Raw genomic sequence first — 21676 nt, forward strand, 5'->3', positions numbered from 1 at the left:
TGCACGATCCAGATACGTTAAAATGACCACTGCCTGTGTGCAACGTCAGCGTGAAATAACTACTCACAGACGGCAGGTGGCATCTCAAGCACTGTGGGGTAGTGGGAGGGGGAGGGGGGAGGGATGTCGAAAACAGTACACTCGTTGTCGGAAAGCAGAACTGGAGAGATTTATCTGACATTCAAAATAACATGATAGTTGGCCTTCGCGCCAAGGGTAGAAGCATTTCCGAACTGGTAAGTGTGTAAACTGTTAGCATGCTCCGGTGAGCAAAGTACAATGTGCGTGTGAAAACGGCGCTATCCAAAACAGATACACGTGAACGACGACTTCGAAAATGTGTACAGGTGAATGAACACGGAGCTTTTTAGCATCTGACTTCCCAAATAAACCAAGGGTCTACCAACAGTGACTCCCCAACGCTGCTTAAGAGATGTGTTGGAAACAACGCCCTAAGGGGCCTTGTCCTGTCCATTATGATCGGGTGTCTCCGAAATGTTTTCCTCGGCCACCCGTAAGAAAACTACGCGATTTCAGCGTTGGGTATTGGGGTTCTAACTTCAGTCGCAATGAATGTAAGGCGTCGGGACTTTGGACACCTTAGATGTCGGATGCCTCAGTTTTAAGAGTCGTTTATAGTGTTGCTCTACTGGTTTTGCAACATGGGACAGGTTTTTGTAGTTTTTGTGAGATTTAACACACGTAGCACCGAGAGTGACGAAATTAACATCCTTATGGAAATTTGCATATTTAAGTTAAGTGGAAACAGGGTGGAAGCATCAATGGAGGGGGAACCAGATTTTAGTTCAAATGGTTCAAATGGCTGTGAGCACTATGTGACTTAACATCTGAGGTCATCAGTCCCCTAGAACTTAGGACTACTTACACCTAACTAACCTAAGGGCATCACACACATCCATGCCCGAGGCAGGATTCGAACCTGCGACCGTAGCCGTCGCGCGGTTCCAGACTGAAGCGCCTAAAACCGCTCGGCCACACCGGGTGGCGCAGGAATTTTTGAGCCACATTTCAAACTTCTGTGTCGCAAAGAGAGACAATGTCGGGGTTTCGAAACAGTGATCCTTTAAATGCATTGCACATTGCAGTACATAAACATAATGAGTCGGTCATTACACAAACCTCAGTATACAAGCACGTGCCCACTTCAAGGTAGACAACCTTCTGATGATCTTGATTATCAATGAGTTTTCTGAATTGAGAGCGTCGTTAGAAGATTTTGACTATGTCAAAAAAAAAAAATATGGTTGAATGCCGATTGTTATGGCTTTAGAGCAATTTACTTTTAAGTTTTATCCGCTTCTTCATCTTCTTTGGTAACACCATGGGCTGAGTGATTGTGATTCCTTGTTGCGGAAGTATTCGTCCACCATTACACCTACTCCAAAAGTAAGCAGTGGCTCGTATCGAACCTGGGACCCAATACCTTCTCACTGCCTCTAGACCAGAATATCGGAAAGCAATACTCACCAAACTGCCCCACGCGATAATTGACAGTGATGAGTATGACGCCATAGGAGACGAGAAAGTCTGCGCCGAATTCCTTATCAGAAGCACTGCCGCCTCTGAATCCACCACCGTACATCCAGAACATCACAGGTAGGTTGGTGCCCTCTTGTGGAGCGCCAGGCACGAAGACGTTCAGGTAGAGGCAGTCCTCGGAACCGCTGCCGTCCTGTTGGACGCAGTCGCTGCCGTATTGACTGGCATTGCGTACTCCTTCCCAGTTTCCTGCCGGCTGCGGAGCCTGTAAGGCATTCCTAGGGTAATTTCAGATTTCGCAGAGGTTTATCACAATGTAATTTATGGAACATTTGAGGAAGGTGTCACTATGACTGGTATAGACGTTAACCCTCCGATAGACGCGCAGGTTTTGAGGACACAGACACTGGCGCGGAGTACAAATGTACTCCACCACTTTTTTGGTTGAAAAAAGTCTTCTTTATTTAATTATTTTATTTGTTTGTTACGTTCTTTGCGATGCATGAGTAAGTTGGTTACTAATACTTTCTAAACGAGGGAAGGAATTAAACATACGTATAATTTTTTAAACAGAAAATTAGTTTTTGTCACTCCACCCATTTATTACTCACAACATGTAACATTACACAAGAAGTAATTAAAGTATTCAAAATAACTTTAATGAAGAAGGTCATAATACACAAAAAAGGTAATCACAGAGAATATGTACAATAAGAAATCACGTACAATTCTTACAAACAACGGTAGTCACATTTTGCACACAATCTTCATGTTGATTTATTTCTTGATCTTCCACATATTTTACAACACCTTCTTCCCTCCTTCTTTAGTTTGACTATTTACATTTTTTCTTCTGAGTTCATGAATCTGTGGTTTCACCATTTGACAACTAATTTCGTGAAGGAAATCAGCTCGTTTCACTTTGACATAGTTTTTGTTTGCTGAATTAATGCATAAAGCATTGATAGCGGCGATATTTAAAATGTTGTAAAAATTGCTGTTGGCCATCTTTTAGTAGTTCTTGCTATATCATAATTTGAACAAAGTTGGTCGAGTACGTCAACTCCTACTTTTGTGCGATTGTAGAATGTAACAAACTCTGGTGTGTCTTTTGAACTGGTGGACTCGTCAATCGCTGCACGATTGTGCATATTTGAAAGTGAAATTACTGCTTTCTTTTTCCTTTCTCAGTAGTATTGCATCATGTCTAAAGCCGAAAACAGAAGTGTTCATTTCTCGAGATTTGCTGGGTTAAAAATTCCTGAGGTAATTCTTTTTTGTTGTGTCTGATTATTCCAACATAAGTTTGTCTTTTTCTCAAGCAGTTCTTGGAGCAGAGGACAGATAGTAAACCAATTGTCGCCCTGATGTTACGTCCTGTGTTTAAAACTAGTTTCGCAATTCTCATGACGACGACCTTTCCTACATTGCTTACATCGAAAGGCCCCGCCGGCTGTTTTCCACAATAAATTTCCATATTCACGGTATACATTATTCTACAATCTGCTAATGCAAACACATTCAGGCCATAACGAGCAGGTTTACTCGGTATAATCTGTGTGAATGAACGTCTTCCACGAAAACCAACCAGCTGCTCATCAATTGAGAGGTACTCCCCACGAGAATAGTACTTCTGAAAGTTTTCTAACAACAAATTCATAAGTTCCCGTATTGGTGCCAATATGTCGAGCTTTCTTCTCTCATTTTTGGTGCTTATGTCATCAAATCGGTGGCAACGAAGCAAGAAATGAAACCTACTCCTCAACATAGTCAAATAGACTCCTTCAATACCATTGCCTTCCTCTTTGTCATATATTTTGCAAGTATTCAACTTGGAAGAGTTTAACGTAACAGTGAAAAAGATTACACCAAGAAGGACACGCATTTAACATTAATCTGTAAATTTTGCATCTCGTTCTGTAGAAAACTTGTTCCTGATTGTTTCTATATAATTATTGGTACTTTTCACGATCAACTCTATCATTCTCTCATCAATAATCAAGTTAATGCAATCGATTTGAGATTTTCCATTATTTGCCTCTCCTTTTGGACCAGGAACATGAAGAAAGATATTGCTGGCCTTTATTCAACATTAGGACAAGGGGGTAATTTATTCCATTTTGTTTTATCTTTTCCAAAACAAAAATCAGATTCTTCCCTTGCCTTGAAGTTCTCTTCCTTGTCGACATTATGTTCTTCCGATTTTTTTCACTTGCCTTGTTGAAGCTCTCTTCCATGTCCACATTGTCTTCTTCCGATTCTTCCACGACATTGTTTTCAGGGTTCGCTCGTCTGGTCGATTATCATCCTCGCTTGAATCCATCGCACAGATCAGAATCACAATAGGAAGGCTCATCAGTCTACAGTTCTTCGTCTAGCCATTGCATCCAAATCCTTTCATCAGAAGTGCGATCTGCCATTATACCTAAATAATAACGATACATTAATTACACAATAGCAATCCAAACATATTTCAAATATAATTGAAATTAAAATTTTAACTTACCATATAATATATGTACTGGTAATTTGATACTCGCGTGGAGTTAACGTATGCGCCAAACACGACAGGGAACACTCAAGACTTTCCTATGAGAAGATCGTGCAAGACGACGCACGGCACTTATTGTAGGTACGCCAGACTCTGGGAATTTTAGACCCGCCACTCTTGTCAACAATAAGAAAATAACGTTTAGAACGACAATGGGGTACATTTGCACTCGGCGCGAGTAAGAGAAGGTTAAGAGAATACTATTCTCCCACAAAACTTTTCTTCTCTCACTGATGAATTCAGTCAATTTGTTTTCACAGAATATAAGGTTTACAATCACCACGTTAAAATAAAATATAAAAATGATGTAAAAACGTGACTGCTTTCTGATAACTTGTTTCCTCGCACACTTCTTTTCTGGGAGCAAATTTAACTAATGTTAGAACAGCGATGCGCGACCCTTCCCGCGACATGTTCGAGTCCTACTTCAAGCATGGGTGTGTGTGTTGTTCTTATAATAAGTTACGTATTTTAAGTAGTAAGTCTAGGGACAGTTGACCTAAGCAGTTTGGTCCCTTAGAAACTAACACAAACACAAAAGCAGTACACGGAGTTCGTACCACAATAACGTGATATGTATTTTCCAATATCAACACAAATAATTTTCGGCGCATTTAATTACATTTAGCATGTTACTTCCCGTGATTTGTTTTCTTTCGCAGCAGACACAGAATTCATTTTAAGTCCAAAATGTTCTGAAACACAAATAATCCTTGTAATATAAATTCATAATATTTAGTTTTCAGCCAACAGACATTTCCTTTTCCGTCTCATTTGCTATTTTAAATACGATACCTGCTCGTACTCCGCTTTAGTAGCTGTACAGTCAGCGCAGCGTATTAGTAACCAAAGGATCCTGGATTCGATTCCCGGCGGGTTTGGAGATTTTCTCATTTCGAAGACGGGCTGTTGTGTTGCCCATACGCTCGTACCATCAAAACTGTCATGTAATTCTTGAGATGGCTGCATGGATAGTCCCCAAACGCCAGTAAAAGAAAAAAAATACCCTGCTCGTAAAAAAAGTAACGAGATAATGATTTGGGCTCTACGCGGATCTATCCGCGTAGCGCATTAACGAAAATGTGCTCGTACATCGGCCAACCTGACTGTGGCGGTTATTAGGCGATTTCGCAAATGTGATACACAAAAGAGGTGAAAAACGAGAAAATACAAAACGGATTCTACTCGTTTCGCAGATAGATGACGCACATGCGTTTTGCTCAATTTGGTCGAGTTGACAACTGTGCGTCAGGAGGGCATCTGGCCATACAGTTTAATAATGAAATAAAATTTGTCTACTGTAGAAAAAATGGACCTTGTACATACGGAAAAGAGAAAGACTGTGGAAAAGAAATTTGTCCTTAATATTTTAAGCAAACGCTACTATAAGAAAAAATGTATTTTCCAAATAGAGATACGTTTGTTATTCACATCATTATTATTGCTATTGCTTTGATTTTTGCTTCGAATATACTAAATATGATCACAGGAACAACAAGTAAAGCAAGACTTTTTTTTCTGAAATCGGATTGGTTTTATTCTGAACTGCAGTACACCACAATGTCCTCCACATTTTAGACTACTAAACTCTAGTTTTCAACATATTCTCCAATGCAATGGCCTTATGTCACCACCGAGTGAGGTGGCGCAGTGGTTAACACACTGGACCCGCATTCGGGAGGACGACGGTTCAATCCCGCGTCCGGCCATCCTGATTTAGGTTTTCCGTGATTTCCCTAAATCGTTCCAGACAAATGCCGAGATAGCTCCTTTGAAAGGGCACGGCCGACTTCCTTCCCGTCCTTCCATAATCCGATGAGACCGATGACCTCGCTGTTTGGTCTCTTCCCCCAAACAGCCCAACCCATTATGTCACCATACTGGGAGGGCCTGCACGCTTGCTTGGTACCCCTCTACTGGTCGAAGTCAGAGCCAACGTGCTGCTGCATCAGTAACCTGTCAGTCATCCACGTACTGCGTCCCACCGAGTGCATCCTTCTTCATTGGGCCAAACAGATGGAGAACGGAAGTGTTAGATCTGGGCTGTAGGGTGGATGTGGGGAAAGAGTTCAATGAAGTTTTGTGAGACACTCTCGAGTGCGCAGACTTCAGGCTTCATGGTGAAGGTGTACTTTAATTGCATTTTTGTGGCGTTGAAAATGCTGAAGTCATTTCTTCAATTTCCGAGGGTAGCGTAATACACTTCAAAATTGATCGTTGAACCATATCAAACAAATTAGACCCATTGGAGTCCCAAAAGACCGCCGGCACGACTTTACCGGCTGAGGGTGTGTCTTTGGACTTTTTTCTTCGGAAGACAGGTGTTGTGGCGCCATTCAGGAAGCACCTATGAATACGATGCTTTGATTTTCTGCCAAAATTAAATCAGTGAGATTTCTCTGGTTGAAACGCACCTCCGTTATAGACGCCACTTTGAAAACCACATATAGCGCCGCCACCAATCTGAAGTTCGTGAGACTATAGGGGCTGAAGCGGAAATATTCCAGGATATTCCACAACAAGTTCTGCATTTTTTCAACCGAGAGTGGCCAAGACAAAAAATTTGTTGCATCACTTATCGAACGCCTTTCGTACATGCCTACTGCCCCTTCCTCTCAGAGTGGCACAGCACTTTGTAACTGCAACTCGAGCTTTGATATTGTGGTTGTGTCACATTGTCAAACATTTGGGGTTCAAATGCTAGTGTTATTCGCCTTGTGTTTGGGTTATCTTTGCATTGAATTGCTACAGCCACGAATTCGGTTGTTAGCTTCGACATGATGCGATCATGAGCACACGAAAAGCTTTCCAATACATTATCGTAAGAGATTCAATCACTGGTTTGCTATGCAGCTGTACCTCTGTATGCATTAAGAATTTTTTGTATCTTCGCTCCAGTTCACAGGCTTCGTTGCCTATACTATCACTCCTCATACAGTACTCTCAGAACAATTATTACCTCCTGGCTTATTTCTTTGTTTCATTTCATTTTGTTTCCAACAATAATAACATCGACCACTATTTCGAATCTCTGAATGGTTTGTCGCAGTAATAACTTCGGTAGATGGCTAAACAGTGCTCATCATTTACTGTTCTATACAGGAGGAAGTGAGGAACGCTCTCATTACAGTGAGTCATCATTTAACTTCCAGAATGACAGCAGGCGTATTAGCATTAATTGCGAGGATAGACGCCGCGTAGAGCGGGGAAATTTACACAGGAAGGGCGCTGCAAGTGACAATCGCACCTCGATCAGCCTTGTTGTATCACGAGTGGTGACTCATTGATTTCTCTGGGAGAATATAATGAAGCACCATGACGGCGCTACATGTCCAGATCCCTAGTATTGGGGCCTAAAGGCTGCTGTTAGCCGAACGCCAGTAGTTTTACAAACTAGATAACGCCTGGAGCCAGTTTTTAACGATAGCTCAAATCTCGTCGGGAAATAGCCATTTGAGAGAATGATATCGTATAAAGAACTACCTCTGCTCCCTCTTCTGTTAAAAAGATAAGCCGAAAGGGTAGGAAAAAGAAAACATGAGATATACATTGTTCGATTGCACATAGAATTATATTACACTGTTTGACGATCTAAATGCGGACGACAATAAATTTTTCAACTTTCAAGTGTTGAAGTCATTGTTTTACAGAGTGCTTGGCTGCATAACAAAAGATACGTCATACAACTGGAATCAACACTGAACTAAACAAGGAGAGAAATAGGTCCTCGCACTGTAGTGGCTACTATATTTTTCATTATATATCTTCAATAATGTTCTAAAATTCGGAAAACACTTTCTGACTTTCTGTGACCAGTGACAACACAGTAAGCCATTGGTAAATAAGAAACTTCTTGGCACATTAAGAATGAGTGCCACACCGAGATTCGAATTCTCGACCTTTGTCTTTTGCTGTACCATTTAAGGTACTCAAGCATGACTCAGGACCCGCCCTCACAGCTCCACTTGCACCAGTATCTCGTCTCCTACCTTCCAAACTTCACAGAAGCTCTCCTGCGAACCTGCAAGGTTCCTAAACCAGTACACCGATCTCAACCAAACTTAGTACTCACACAATGATCAGGCAGAACTTTATGACCACCGATCTTCTACAAATATAAACCCCTCCAGGCGATAGCACCGTCGCCTGGACAAGAATGACTCTTGTTAAACACAAGCACAGTGCATGTAGTATCAGTAGACTGGGGAGGCCAAGCGATCTACCTGAGGGCAGACTATGATAGCACGACTTGTCGAGTGTTGGAGGAGTGCTGTGGTGAGTATCTCCAACACGTGGCGAAACCAAGGTGAAACCGCGTTCAGATACCGCGGGATTGGGTGGCCACCCTTCATCACAGATGTTGGACGTCGTAGGCTGCGCAAGCTAGTAAAAAAGGACAGGCGGCGAAATGTGGCGGAACTCACATCAGACATTGATGCTGGGAAGAGTAAAAGTTTGCCTGAACACACTGTGCACCGAACAATTCTAGCGATGGGCCTCCGCAGCCGACTACCCATACATGTCATGTGTCAATGTTAACACCACGTCATCGGCAACTATGACTGAAATGAGAACATGACCATTGGCACTGGACGGTGGCGCAGTGGCAGAGTGTTGGATGGTTTGTCGAGTGTTGGAGGAGTGCTGTGGTGAGTATCTCTAACACGTGGCGAAACCAAGGTGAAACCGCGTTCAGATACCGCGGGATTGGGTGGCCACCCTTCATCACAGATGTTGGACGTCGTAGGCTGCGCAAGCTAGTAAAACAGGACAGGCGGCGAAATGTGGCGGAACTCACATCAGACATTGATGCTGGGAAGAGTAAAAGTTTGCCTGAACACACTGTGCACCGAACAATTCTAGCGATGGGCCTCCGCAGCCGACTACCCATACATGTCATGTGTCAATGTTAACACCACGTCATCGGCAACTATGACTGAAATGAGAACATGACCATTGGCACTGGACGGTGGCGCAGTGGCAGAGTGTTGGATGGTCTGATGAATACCAATACCTACTTCATCATGCCGATAGGAGTGCGCGAATCCGTCGTCTTCCAGACGAACAGCTCCTTAACATCTGTACTGTGGTACGGAGAGAACCAGGTGGAAGCTCCGTTATGCTCTGCGGAACATTACTTGGGCATGCCTTGTTCCACTTGAGGTGCAAAGCACCGCCGGTCGGGGTGGCCGACCGGTTCTAGGCACTACAGTATGGAACCGCGCAACCGCTACGGTCGCAGGTGTGATGTCCTTAGGTTAGTTAGGTTTAAGTAGTTCTAAGTGTAAGTAGGCTGTTTATGTTTTCTCTTATGTAAGTAGGCTGTTTATGTTTTCTCTATGTAAGTAGGCTGTTTATGTTTTCTTTATGTAAGTAGGCTGTTTATGTTTTCTTATTGGCAACGTTACGTAGTGCTCTATATGAAAATCACTGGCTGTGCTGTGTGCAGCCTGTGGCTAGTTTGCATTGTTGTCTGCCATTGTAGTGTTAGGCAGCGGCAGCTGGATGTGAACAGCGCGTAGCGTTGCGCAGTTAGAGGTGAGCCGCCAGCAGTGGTGGATGTGTGGAAGGAAATGGCGGAGTTTTGAAATTACATATATTATGACTTTTGATAGAAAGAAAACTGGCGTTCTACGGATCGGAGCGTGGAATGTCAGATCCCTTAATCGGGCAGGTAGGTTAGAAAATTTAAAAAGGGAGATGGATAGGTTAAAGTTAGATATAGTGGGAATTAGTGAAGTTCGGTGGCAGGAGGAACAAGACTTTTGGTCAGGTGATTACAGGGTTATAAATACAAAATCAAATAGGGGTAATGCAGGAGTAGGTTTAATAATGAATAAAAAAATAGGAGTGCGGGTAAGCTACTACAAACAGCATAGTGAACGCATTATTGTTGCCAAGATAGACACAAAGCCCATGCCTACTACAGTAGTACAAGTTTATATGCCAACTAGCTCTGCAGATGATGAAGAAATAGATGAAATGTATGACGAGATAAAAGAAATTATTCAGGTAGTGAAGGGAGACGAAAATTTAATAGTCATGGGTGACTGGAATTCGTCAGTAGGAAAAGGGAGAGAAGGAAACATAGTAGGTGAATATGGATTGGGGGGAAGGAATGAAAGAGGAAGCCGCCTTGTAGAATTTTGCACAGAGCATAACTTAATCATAGCTAACACTTGGTTCAAGAATCATGAAAGGAGGCTGTATACATGGAAGAAGCCTGGAGATACTGACAGGTTTCAGATAGATTATATAATGGTAAGACAGAGATTTAGGAACCAGGTTTTAAATTGTAAGACATTTCCTGGGGCAGATGTAGATTCTGACCACAATCTATTGGTTATGAACTGTAGATTGAAACTGAAGAAACTGCAAAAAGGTGAGAATTTCAGGAGATGGGACCTGGATAAACTGAAAGAACCAGAGGTTGTAGAGAGTTTCAGGGAGAGCATTAGGGAACAATTGACAGGAATGGGGGAAAGAAATACAGTAGAAGAAGAATGGGTAACTCTGAGGGATGAAGTAGTGAAGGCAGCAGAGGATCAAGTAGGTAAAAAGACGCGGGCTAATAGAAATCCTTGGGTAACAGAAGAAATATTGAATTTAATTGATGAAAGGAGAAAATATAAAAATGCAGTAAATGAAGCAGGCGAAAAGGAATACAAACGTCTCAAAAATGAAATCGACAGGAAGTGCAAAATGGCTAAGCAGGGATGGCTAGAGGACAAATGTAAGGATGTAGAGGCTTGTCTCACTAGGGGTAAGATAGATACTGCCTACAGGAAAATTAAAGAGACCTTTGGAGAGAAGAGAACCACTTGTATGAATATCAAGAGCTCAGATGGCAACCCAGTTCTAAGCAAAGAAGGGAAAGCAGAAAGGTGGAAGGAGTATATAGAGGGTTTATACAAGGGCGATGTACTTGAGGACAATATTATGGAAATAGAAGAGGATGTAGATGAAGATGAAATGGGAGATAAGATACTGCATGAAGAGTTTGACAGAGCACTGAAAGACCTGAGTCAAAACAAGGGCCCGGGAGTAGACAACATTCCATTAGAACTACTGATGGCCTCGGGAGAGCCAGTCCTGACAAAACTCTACCATCTGGTGAGCACGATGTATGAGACAGGCGAAATACCCTCAGACTTCAAGAAGAATATAATAATTCCAATCCCAAAGAAAGCAGGTGTTGACAGATGTGAAAATTACCGAACAATCAGTTTAATAAGTCACAGCTGCAAAATACTAACGCGAATTCTTTACAGACGAATGGAAAAACTGGTAGAAGCCGACCTCGGGGAAGATCAGTTTGGATTCCGTAGAAATGTTGGAACACGTGAGGCAATACTCTCTTTCAAATTCTGAAGGTGGCAGGGGTAAAATACAGGGAGCGAAAGGCTATTTACAATTTGTACAGAAACCAGATGGCAGTTATAAGAGTCGAGGGGCATGAAAGGGAAGCAGTGGTTGGGAAAGGAGTGAGACAGGGTTGTAGCCTCTCTCCGATGTTATTCAATCTGTATATTGAGCAAGCAGTAAAGGAAACAAAAGAAAAATTCGGAGTAGGTATTAAAATTCATGGAGAAGAAGTAAAAACTTTGAGGTTCGCCGATGACATTGTAATTCTGTCAGAGACAGCAAAGGACTTGGAAGAGCAGTTGAACGGAATGGACAGTGTCTTGAAAGGAGGATATAAGATGAACATCAACAAAAGCAAAACGAGGATAATGGAATGTAGTCAAATTAAGTCAGGTGATGCTGAGGGAATTAGATTAGGAAATGAGACACTTAAAGTAGTAAAGGAGTTTTGCTATTTAGGGAGTAAAATAACCGATGATGGTCGAAGTAGAGAGGATATAAAATGTAGACTGGCAATGGCAAGGAAAGCGTTGCTCAAGAAGAGAAATTTGTTAACATCGAATATAGATTTAGGTGTCAGGAAGTCGTTTCTGAAAGTATTTGTATGGAGTGTAGCCATGTATGGAAGTGAGACATGGACGATAACTAATTTGGACAAGAAGAGAATAGAAGCTTTCGAAATGTGGTGCTACAGAAGAATGCTGAAGATAAGGTGGGTAGATCACGTAACTAATGAGGAGGTATTGAATAGGATTGGGGAGAAGAGATGTTTGTGGCACAACTTGACTAGAAGAAGGGATCGGTTGGTAGGACATGTTCTGAGGCATCGAGGGATCACAATTTTAGCATTGGAGGGCAGCGTGGAGGGTAAAAATCGTAGAGGGAGACCAAGAGATCAATACACTAAGCAGATTCAGAGGGATGTAGGTTGCAGTAGGTACTGGGAGATGAAGAAGCTTGCACAGGATAGAGTAGCATGGAGAGCTGCATCAAACCAGTCTCAGGACTGAAGACCACAACAACAACAATGACTTTTGATGATATTAAGGTAAATACAGTGTTTGTTCTCTATTAAAATCTTTCATTTGCTAACTATCCCTATCAGTAATTAGTGCCTTCCGTAGTTTGAATCTTTTATTTAGCTGGCAGTAGTGGCGCTCGCTGTATTGCAGTAGTTCGAGTAATGAAGATTTTTGTGAGGTAAGTGATTTCTGAAAGGTATAGTTTAATGTTAGCCAGGGCCATTCTTTTGTAGGGATTTTTGAAAGTCAGATTGCGTTGCGCTAAATAATATTGTGTGTCAGGTTAAGCACAGCCGTGTATAAATTGTTCTAAGGGGACGTTTCATATAAGTTCTAGGGAACTGATGACCTCAGATGTTAAGTCCCATAGTGCTCACAGCCATTTGAACTATTTCCCAAAGCACCATGACGTCCAAGGAGTATCGTACACTTGTTCCAGACTACGTACATCCCTTCATGAAGATCATGTCTCCAGGCGGCAAGGGCATTTTTCAGCATAATATGTTGAACGGGTTCAAGGAAAGCAATGGTGGCCTTCCAACTCGCCAGACCTGAACACTATCGAACACATCTGGGATGCGATTGAATGTGGCGTCGGAGTTCGTCGCCCCCTCCCCGGAATTTACGGGAATTAGGTGACCTGTGTGTGTGCGGATGTGATGCCAACTCCCTCCTGCGACTTATCAAGGCCTCATTGCTCTTCGCCACGGCGCATCGCCGGTGTTATTCGTGCCAGAGGTGGACATACCGGCTGTGACCTAGATGGTCATAGTGTTCTCGCTGATCATTATATACCTTACTGTCAGGCAACTATCATCGGGTAGGGGGGGGGGGGGGAGAGCAAGAGCAAAATACCTACAAAAGGGGGGACGTGGGTGGGGGGGAGACGTGGTAAAAAAGAAGCGCAGCCAACAACGCGTGAATTGTCAGTATTCGAGAATGAGAGCACTCAGCCGACTTGCACCAGACTTTAGACATAATTTCAAAACTTCTCGAAATTTTTCTCCATGACAACCCCTACCAAATGATCAAAGGTAATAAATAAATGACTACTACTTTTCCCATGTTCATGCACGAGGCATAACGTTGTAATTTATTACTTCCTTACTACCAACTGTATTCGCGAAAAATTTTTCAGACGATATGCACATACACAGGTGAATGTATCTGCAAAATTATACAACTGTTACACGCATATTTAAGAAGATTTGACGTCATAAACAATGAGATGCGTGGAAAACTGTCACATAATGCATGGCCTTTAAATTTATTACTTTTTTGCTACTAAATCTGTTCGCAATAACTTTTTTTTGGTGAGTCATCAGGCTTGTGACTGCTTGGATGTGGCCCGCCATGAATGCCTCTCCTGTGGCAATCTCTTCATGTCAGCATAGCGCTAGCAACTTACATCCTATAATATTTGCTGCAAGTATTCCAATCTCTGTTTTCGACAGTTCCCTCTAGTACCACGGAAGCTGTTCCGTGATGTCTTAACAGATGTCCTACCACCCTGTCCCTTCTTCTTGTCAGTGTTTTCCATATATTCTTTTCCTCGCCGATTCTCCGCAGAACCTCCTCATTCCTTACCGTATCAGTCCTGCTAACTTTCAAAGTTCTTTCGCACACCACATCTCAAATGCTTTGATTCTATTCTGCTCCAGTTTTCCCACAGTCCGTATTTCACTGCCACACAATGCTGTTCTCCAAATGTACAAGAGTTGCTCAGAAAGTAATGCATCGCATTTTTTTTCTCATCCGAAAGCAATGCTACGAATGCGAAACGTTATACATGTATTATTTGAAGTCTCCTAAGCGAGCGCGCCAAGTTCCTGTCACTTCCAACAGATAGTGTAACTGCAGGACGGTTTCAAATGACATCTGTAGGTTATGTATCTTACAAGCAACGTGCCTTCATTGAGTTTCTCACTCCAGAGAAAGAAACTGGGAAGATTGTTCACAAACTCTTGTGCAAACTCCATGGAGCATCTACTGTCGATAGAAGTAAAGTTAGTCGCTGGGCACAGAGGTGAGGTCACCAGAAGAGCTCCACGATTTGCTGCGGTCGTGAAGACCATCCATCCTTGCCACACTTGACATGTTGCAGCGAGATGATGTTGTCATTGGCGAGGACAGAAGCACTACGACTCGGCAGTTGGCGCTGCATCAGTCAATGCTGAGGAGGTGATTCACACAATGAAGCAATGGCTCTGCCATCAGAACAAGGAATGGTACCGACATGAGATAGACGCCCTTATTTCGCTCTGGAGGAAGGCCACAGAACGGGATGGATATTACGTGTAAAATAAGGGTGAGTAGTGTTTTGGTTGGCAGGAGAGCCAACACCGTGTTACTAGAAGGAGGCCGAAAGGCACGCGTTTTAGCTCACGCAGGCTGGCGTGAGGTCTGGAACAGGACAAGGAAATTAGAATTTAGAAAAACGGACGTAGCTGGTGGAATACTTAACTTTAATCCGTTAATGAAGAACGTCGGTCTTGCCGGTACATGATTCACAATATCAATGGTAACTGATAATGGCGCCTTGCTAGGTCGTAGCAAATGACGTAGCTGAAGGCTATGTTAAACTACCGTCTCGGCAAATGAGAGCGTATATTGTCAGTGAACCATGGCTAGCAAAGTCGGTTGTACAACTGGGGCGAGTGCTAGGAAGTCTCTCTACACCTGCCGTGTGGCGGCGCTCGGTCTGCAATCACTGATAGTGGCGACACGCGGGTCCGACGTATACTAATGGACCGCGGCCGATTTAAAGGCTACCACCTAGCAAGAGTGGTGTCTGGCGGTGACACCACAAGTACATAAAACACCATTCTTTCCTGTTTGTAATTCTCATTACGTTCAATAAAGAATTGTTGAGAGACGAAAATGCAGTGCATTACTTTCTGGGCAACCCTCGTATATTCTCTGAAATTTCTTCCTGAAATTAAAGCGTGTGTTTGATACTAGTAGCCTTCTCATGGCCAGGAATGCTCTTTCTGTCAGTGCTAGTCTGCTTTTTGTACCCTCCTTTCCCCTTCTGTCATGGGATACTTTGCTGCCTAGGGGCCGGCCCGAGTGGCCGAGCGGTTCTAGGCGCTTCAGTCTGGTAACGCGCGACCGCTACGGTCGCAGGTTCGAATCCTGCCTCGGGCATGGATGTGTATGATGTCTTTAGGTTAGTTAGGTTTAAGTAGTTCTAAGTTCTAGGGGACTGATGACCTCAGAAGTTAAGTCCCATAGTGCTCAGAGCCATTTGAACCATTTGCTGGCTAGGTAGCACAAGTCTATAGTTTCATCCACTCGTGATTGTCAGTCCTGATGTTTTCTCGCTTTTCTCATTTCTGCTACTTCTCAGTACTTTCATCTTTCGTCGATTTACTCTAAATCCATATTCTTTACTCTTTAGAGTGTTCTTCCATTCAGCAGACCATACAATTTTTCTTCACTTTCCCTCAGGATAGCAATGTCAACAGCGAATCGTATCATTGATATCCTTCCACAATAAATTTTTGTTTCCACTCTGGAACGTTTCTTGCATTACCGTCATTGCTTCTTCGTCATATTGATTAAATAGTAGAGGCGAAAGACTACATCCATGTCACACACTCTTTTTAATCCGAGCACTTCGTTCTTGGTCTCGGACTCTTATTTTTCCCTCTTGACACTTCTACATATTGTATATTACCCGTCTTTCCCTATAGCTTACCCCAATTTTTCCCATAATTTCGAACACTTTGCACCATTTGACACTGCCGAGTGCTTTTTCCAGGTCGACAAATTCTATGAATGTGTCTTGATTCTTCGTTAGTCACGCTCGCACTATCACCTGCACCTACAGAACTGACTCCCTAGTGCCCTTACTTTTCCTAAAATAAACCTAAGCGTCGTCTGACACATCCTCAATTTTCTTTTCCATTCCCCTTTATATTAGTCTTGTCAGCAATTTGGATGCATAGTCTGTTGAGCTGACTGTGCGATAATCATCGGAATTTTGTGGATGATGACTTTCGAAAAGTCAGATGTTATGTCGCTAGACATACATTCTACTCACTAACGTGAGTAGGCGTTTTGTTGCAACTTCAACAAATAATTTTATAAATTTTAATGGAATGTTGTCAGTCTCTTCTGCCATAATCGGTCTTAGGTCTTTCAAAGTTCTTTTAAATTCTTATTATATTTCTGCATCCCTTATCTTTTGTATATTGATTCATGCCTCTTCTTTTATTCCGTAATAAGACAAGTCTTCCCCTCGTAGAGACCTTCAAAGTATGTTTCACGGAGCTATTTCACCTTAACTTTCGTGCACTTCCTATTTATTTCATTCCTAAGTGACTTGAATTTCCCTGAACATTTTTGTACTTCCTTCTTTTATGAATGATCTGAATTATTTATTCTGTTACCCATGGTTTCTTAGCAGCTACGTTCTTTGTACCTATGCTTTCCTATCAAACATTTGTCGCTGCTGTTTTTAGAAATTTCCATTCTTCTTCAACTGAGCTATTCCTTATCGCCGTATCTACAGCCTCAGAGAACTTCAAGCGTATTTTTTCGTTGCTAAGTACTTCCGTATCCAACTTCATTCTGCATTGCTTCTTGCTGACTAGTCTCGTAAATTTCCACCTACTCTCCATTACTATTAAATTGTGATCTGGGTCTATATGTACTCTCAGGTACGCCCTACAATCTAGCAACTGATTTCGGAGACTCTCCCTTACCATAATGTAATGTAACTAAAATCTACCGTATCTTCCGGCCTGTTCCAAGTAAATTTCCTCCTCTTGTAATTCTTAAACAGAGTACTCGCTATTACTAGCCGAAATTTACTGCAGAACTCAATTAGCGTTTCTCCTGTCTCATTTCTAGTACCAGGCCCATATTCCTCTGTAACATTTCTTTTTCCCCCACAGTCGCATTCCAGTCCTCCAAATCTACTAGATTTTCATCTCCCGTTCCGTACTGTGTTACCATTTCAATACCTTCTTGAAATTCTCTATCTCTTCATACTGAGCTTGCAATGTCAGCATATCTATCTGAACTATCGTTGTGGGTGTTGGTTTTCTATAGATTTTGATGAGAACGACCCTTTCAGTGAACTGCTCACATAACTCCCTCTCTCTCCTACCTTTCTATTCATAACGAATCCTACTCCTGTTATATCATTTTCTGCTGCTGCTGATATTACCCTATACTCATCTGACCAGACATACTTGTGTTTCAATGTCACTTCACTGACTCGCCAGTATATGAACACTGCGCTTTAGCATTTACTGTTTCATATCTTCATGCTTCCCTGTCACGTTCAAACTTCCACGTATGCCGCTGGATGCACCTGCAATATTACATAATTGTACGAAACGTAGTTCATAGAGCATGGCGTTATAAGCATTATGCAGGAGGCCAGATGTTGCGTGGGAGAGGCGTGGACGCATATTTGTAAATTAATACCTGGACAACACAGGGTTTCTTCGTTAACTTACTTATATATGAGGAAAAAGTAAGCATGCATGTGCTAACACTCTCACTGAAAACGTTCATATTTGTCTGTGATAGGCATCCGACGGATAACATGTTACCAGATGCTTTAGCAGATGTGTTCTGTACTTACTGTACATGGAAACGGTTTATTACAAAGGGCGTTCACTAAGTAAAGCAACACATTTTTTTGTCGGCCAATTTAGGTTAAAAATAGGGAATTTGCTGTGGGACATTCTCGAATATCACCGCTTCAGCCACTATAGTTTCATGAAGTTTCGATAGTGGCGGTGCTATACGTTGCCTTCAAAATGCTGTCTGTAACGGAGGCGCATTCCAAGCAGAGAGCTTCTTTTTGTGGAAAAACAAAGCACCACAGATATTTATAGGTGCTTGAAGAGTGTCTGTTAACTCCTGCCGGTGAACAAGAGCACAGTGAGTCGTTGGGTGAGGCCTCTTTCAACAGTGCAACGAGGTCGCGTAAATCTGTTCGACCTCCCTCGTACCGGCCGGCTGCACGCGGCTCTGACTCCTGTAATTATTGGAACGTACGGAAAATATTACTCGAGGTGGTCGATAGATTACAGTCAAACACCTCGCTGCATAACTGGACATCCCTGTTGCCACTACTGACGCTCTCGTTCCACCAGCTGGGGTATTAAAAGATGTATGCCCACTGGGTTCCTTGCCGCTGAATAGAAGACCATAAACAACAATGAAGGACAATCTGTGTGGAATTGCCGTTGAGTTGCGACGCTGATCGTGATAACTTTTTGTCGAACATCGTCACATGCGATGATAAATGGGTTCATCACTTCCAACAGGAAACAAATCAGCAATCCATGGAGTGGCACCATACCAACTTACCTTCCAAGAAAAAGTTCGAAGGGGTCCCCTTAGCCGGTAAAAGTCATGACCATGGTATTTTGTGACTCAGAAGGGGTTATTGTATTTGAAGTCCTCCCTCGTGGTGAAATGATCAGATCTGAAGTGTACTGCGTTACCCTCAGGAAATTGAAGAAACGACTCCAGTGTGTTCGTCGTCACAAAAATCCAAACTCACTACTACTTCTCCATGAAATGCATGGCCTCACACAAGTCTGCCCACCCAAGAGGAGCTCTCAGACTTTCATTGGTTTGGTCTGCCTCATCCACCTTACAGCCCGGATGTAACACTTTCCTCTTTCCATTAGTTTGGGCCAATGAAGAACACACTCTGCTGGAAGCAGTACACGGATGGTGTGGAGATTATTTATGTAGCAGGACATTGGGTGCGACGTCGACCAATAGAGTGGCGCCATGCGGCCGTACAGGCCCTCCCAGCAACGTGGCGTAAGGCCGTCGTGGTGGAGAATAAGATGAAAAGTAGAGTTTTGTAGCCAAAAGAGTGGAGAATAATACGATGTATTGGAATCCTGAATCATGCATCCCGAAAAAAAAAACTTGTGTTTCATAACTTCTTGAATGGCTCTCGTAATTTCCCTCACAACTCGATCTACGTAATTAAGTGTTTCCATATTTGCTCAGTTTTTAAAGAAATAACAGCAATACACACGTTGTACCCTGTATTGTAACAAATAGTTATTGAACAAGTGTGAGGCAGAGACATTGTGCTCGGATGATATATTGTACGCTCGTGCAGGTCCATCGAGGAGAGGTGAGGCCACTAGTCGCCCACAGCTGATAAGCTCCATATACCGCAATGCGCCTTGAAGGCCTTGGGCGGCTCCAAGTGAACAGAACGATGGGCGGGCCCGGCAGCCAGTGGATCAAAAAAATGGTTCAAATGGCTCTGAGCACTATGCGACTTAACTTCTGAGGTCATCAGTCGCATAGAACTTAGAACTAATTAAACCTAACTAACTGTTGAGTGGTAAATTCGAGGGCGAATTTCTCCGAAGGGTGGAGGAATGTTGAGTGGTACTTAAGTAAATAAATTAGTGAAATCAAAGTGAAGTAGAAATTAGAATATAAATGAAAAACTTGGTTTAGTTTAGAGAGTTACATACTGGCATTCAGCGGGCAGAACAGCAGAGACAATGACCGTGAAGTCAGCAAGTTCCACATAAGCGGGCGCTGTCGATTCAGCCGTCAGGGCATCGCCCGACCGGCTCACGTGTTTCTCAGTTGTCGCATGTGAGCAAAGGCCCTCGCCTACATTCCAAGAGCCAATGACCGACGTTAAGAAGAATCTTCGAGAATTTTTTCAACGTGACAGAAGAGGCAATGGCCGTGAAGTCGTTCACATCCAGTAAACTGAAGTGAATAAATACGCGAGACGCAGTGGGCCCGACAGATGAAGACGAGAGGAAGACGAAGGCGAAGACAGAGACGAAGACGGAGACGAGCGACGAAGAAGACGAAGAAGTGAAGAAGCGTAGCAGTTGTTTTAAGTCAGTTTCGGTGCTGAAGACCGTCATGCAAGAAGAGACTACATCATGCACAGACGCACCAAGTCTGCCGCTGTAATGGAATAGCAAGCAGCAGCCTCAGCGCCAGAGGACAGAAGTTAAAAGGTATTTGAAGTCTGATTTTACGCACCCGGGTGACTCGTGAGGACGGGAAGGAGACGGCCTCACATCAGCAGTCACCTGTGAGCTGGGATGAAGACCTGACAGCCGAAGACTGGCAAGCGGGAGTCCGTGGTTCGAGTCCGGGACACTGGCCTTCCCCCGCCGCGCCGCTCCGCAGGTCGACGCACAACACACGCGGCCGCTTAGAGAAGAGAAACACTGGGACGCCACATTCAAGGTATCACCATCCGATGCACGACGTCGCTCGCAATAATTAAACGGGCCACCTCGCGCTGCGCGTCTCCGGTCAGCTGGGCGAGACGGCGACACGAGATACACACCGCTACGCGTAATCAGACGCCGCCGCCGCCGCCGCCGCTGCCGCAGCAGAAGGCTACGTAAACGACACAGCTGCCGCTCTCCGAACCAGAACATCCCGTAAGATACAGTTGTACAAATCTTCAATAAAAGTTATCTTATGTAAAAATGATGTTTCATTCGACCTCATACCCGAGCCAAGGAAGAACCCACCCTGCCCACATGTTGTTAAGAGAGAAAAGTTAATTTATTTAATATTTTCACCCTGGCAGAATGCTTTAGAATGCTCATCCTGACAACTGACAGCATCAAAAGAGAAAACCCAGTTACATTGAGTGACAGAAGTGTCACATTTAGTAACACAACTGTTACTAACAGCAATACACACGTTGTACCCTGTATTGTAACAAATAGTTATTGAACAAGTGTGAGGCAGAGACATTGTGCTCGGATGATATATTGTACGCTCGTGCAGGTCCATCGAGGAGAGGTGAGGCCACTAGTCGCCCACAGCTGATAAGCTCCATATACCGCAATGCGTCTTGAAGGCCTTGGGCGGCTCCAAGTGAACAGAACGATGGGCGGGCCCGGCAGCCAGTGGATCAAAAAAATGGTTCAAATGGCTCTGAGCACTATGCGACTTAACTTCTGAGGTCATCAGTCGCCTAGAACTTGGAACTAATTAAACCTAACTAACCTAAGGACACCACACACAACCATGCCCGAGGCAGGATTCGAACCTGCGACCGTAGCGGTCGTTCGGCTCCAGACCAGTGGATCAATGGCGACGCCCTTTATCGTTGGTTAATATGTTTACGCATCTAAACGTAAGACAAAACGCACCGAACCCACTGGCAGTCAGAGATGCCACTCGTGACGTCAGGAATGGGCCACTAGTGCCTTCAGCTAATAGCGGTTTCGCAGTTCTACCTCCACCGTCA

General features: G+C 43.4%; 1 protein-coding gene across 4 annotated transcripts in view; it reads right to left on the reverse strand.

The window, feature by feature from the left end:
- The window catches only part of LOC126175411 (cholinesterase-like), a 411608-nt gene that overhangs the window by 89079 nt on the left and 300853 nt on the right, over positions 1–21676 (reverse strand). For all 4 annotated transcript variants that reach the window (XM_049922209.1, XM_049922208.1, XM_049922206.1 and 1 more), the window contains one exon: positions 1489–1765. In XM_049922209.1, the coding sequence (XP_049778166.1) occupies positions 1489–1765 (277 nt within the window). The remainder of the gene's footprint in view (positions 1–1488; positions 1766–21676) is intronic.

The sequence above is a fragment of the Schistocerca cancellata genome, chromosome 3 (assembly GCF_023864275.1).
Source record: "Schistocerca cancellata isolate TAMUIC-IGC-003103 chromosome 3, iqSchCanc2.1, whole genome shotgun sequence".
Lineage (NCBI taxonomy): Eukaryota > Metazoa > Arthropoda > Insecta > Orthoptera > Acrididae > Schistocerca > Schistocerca cancellata.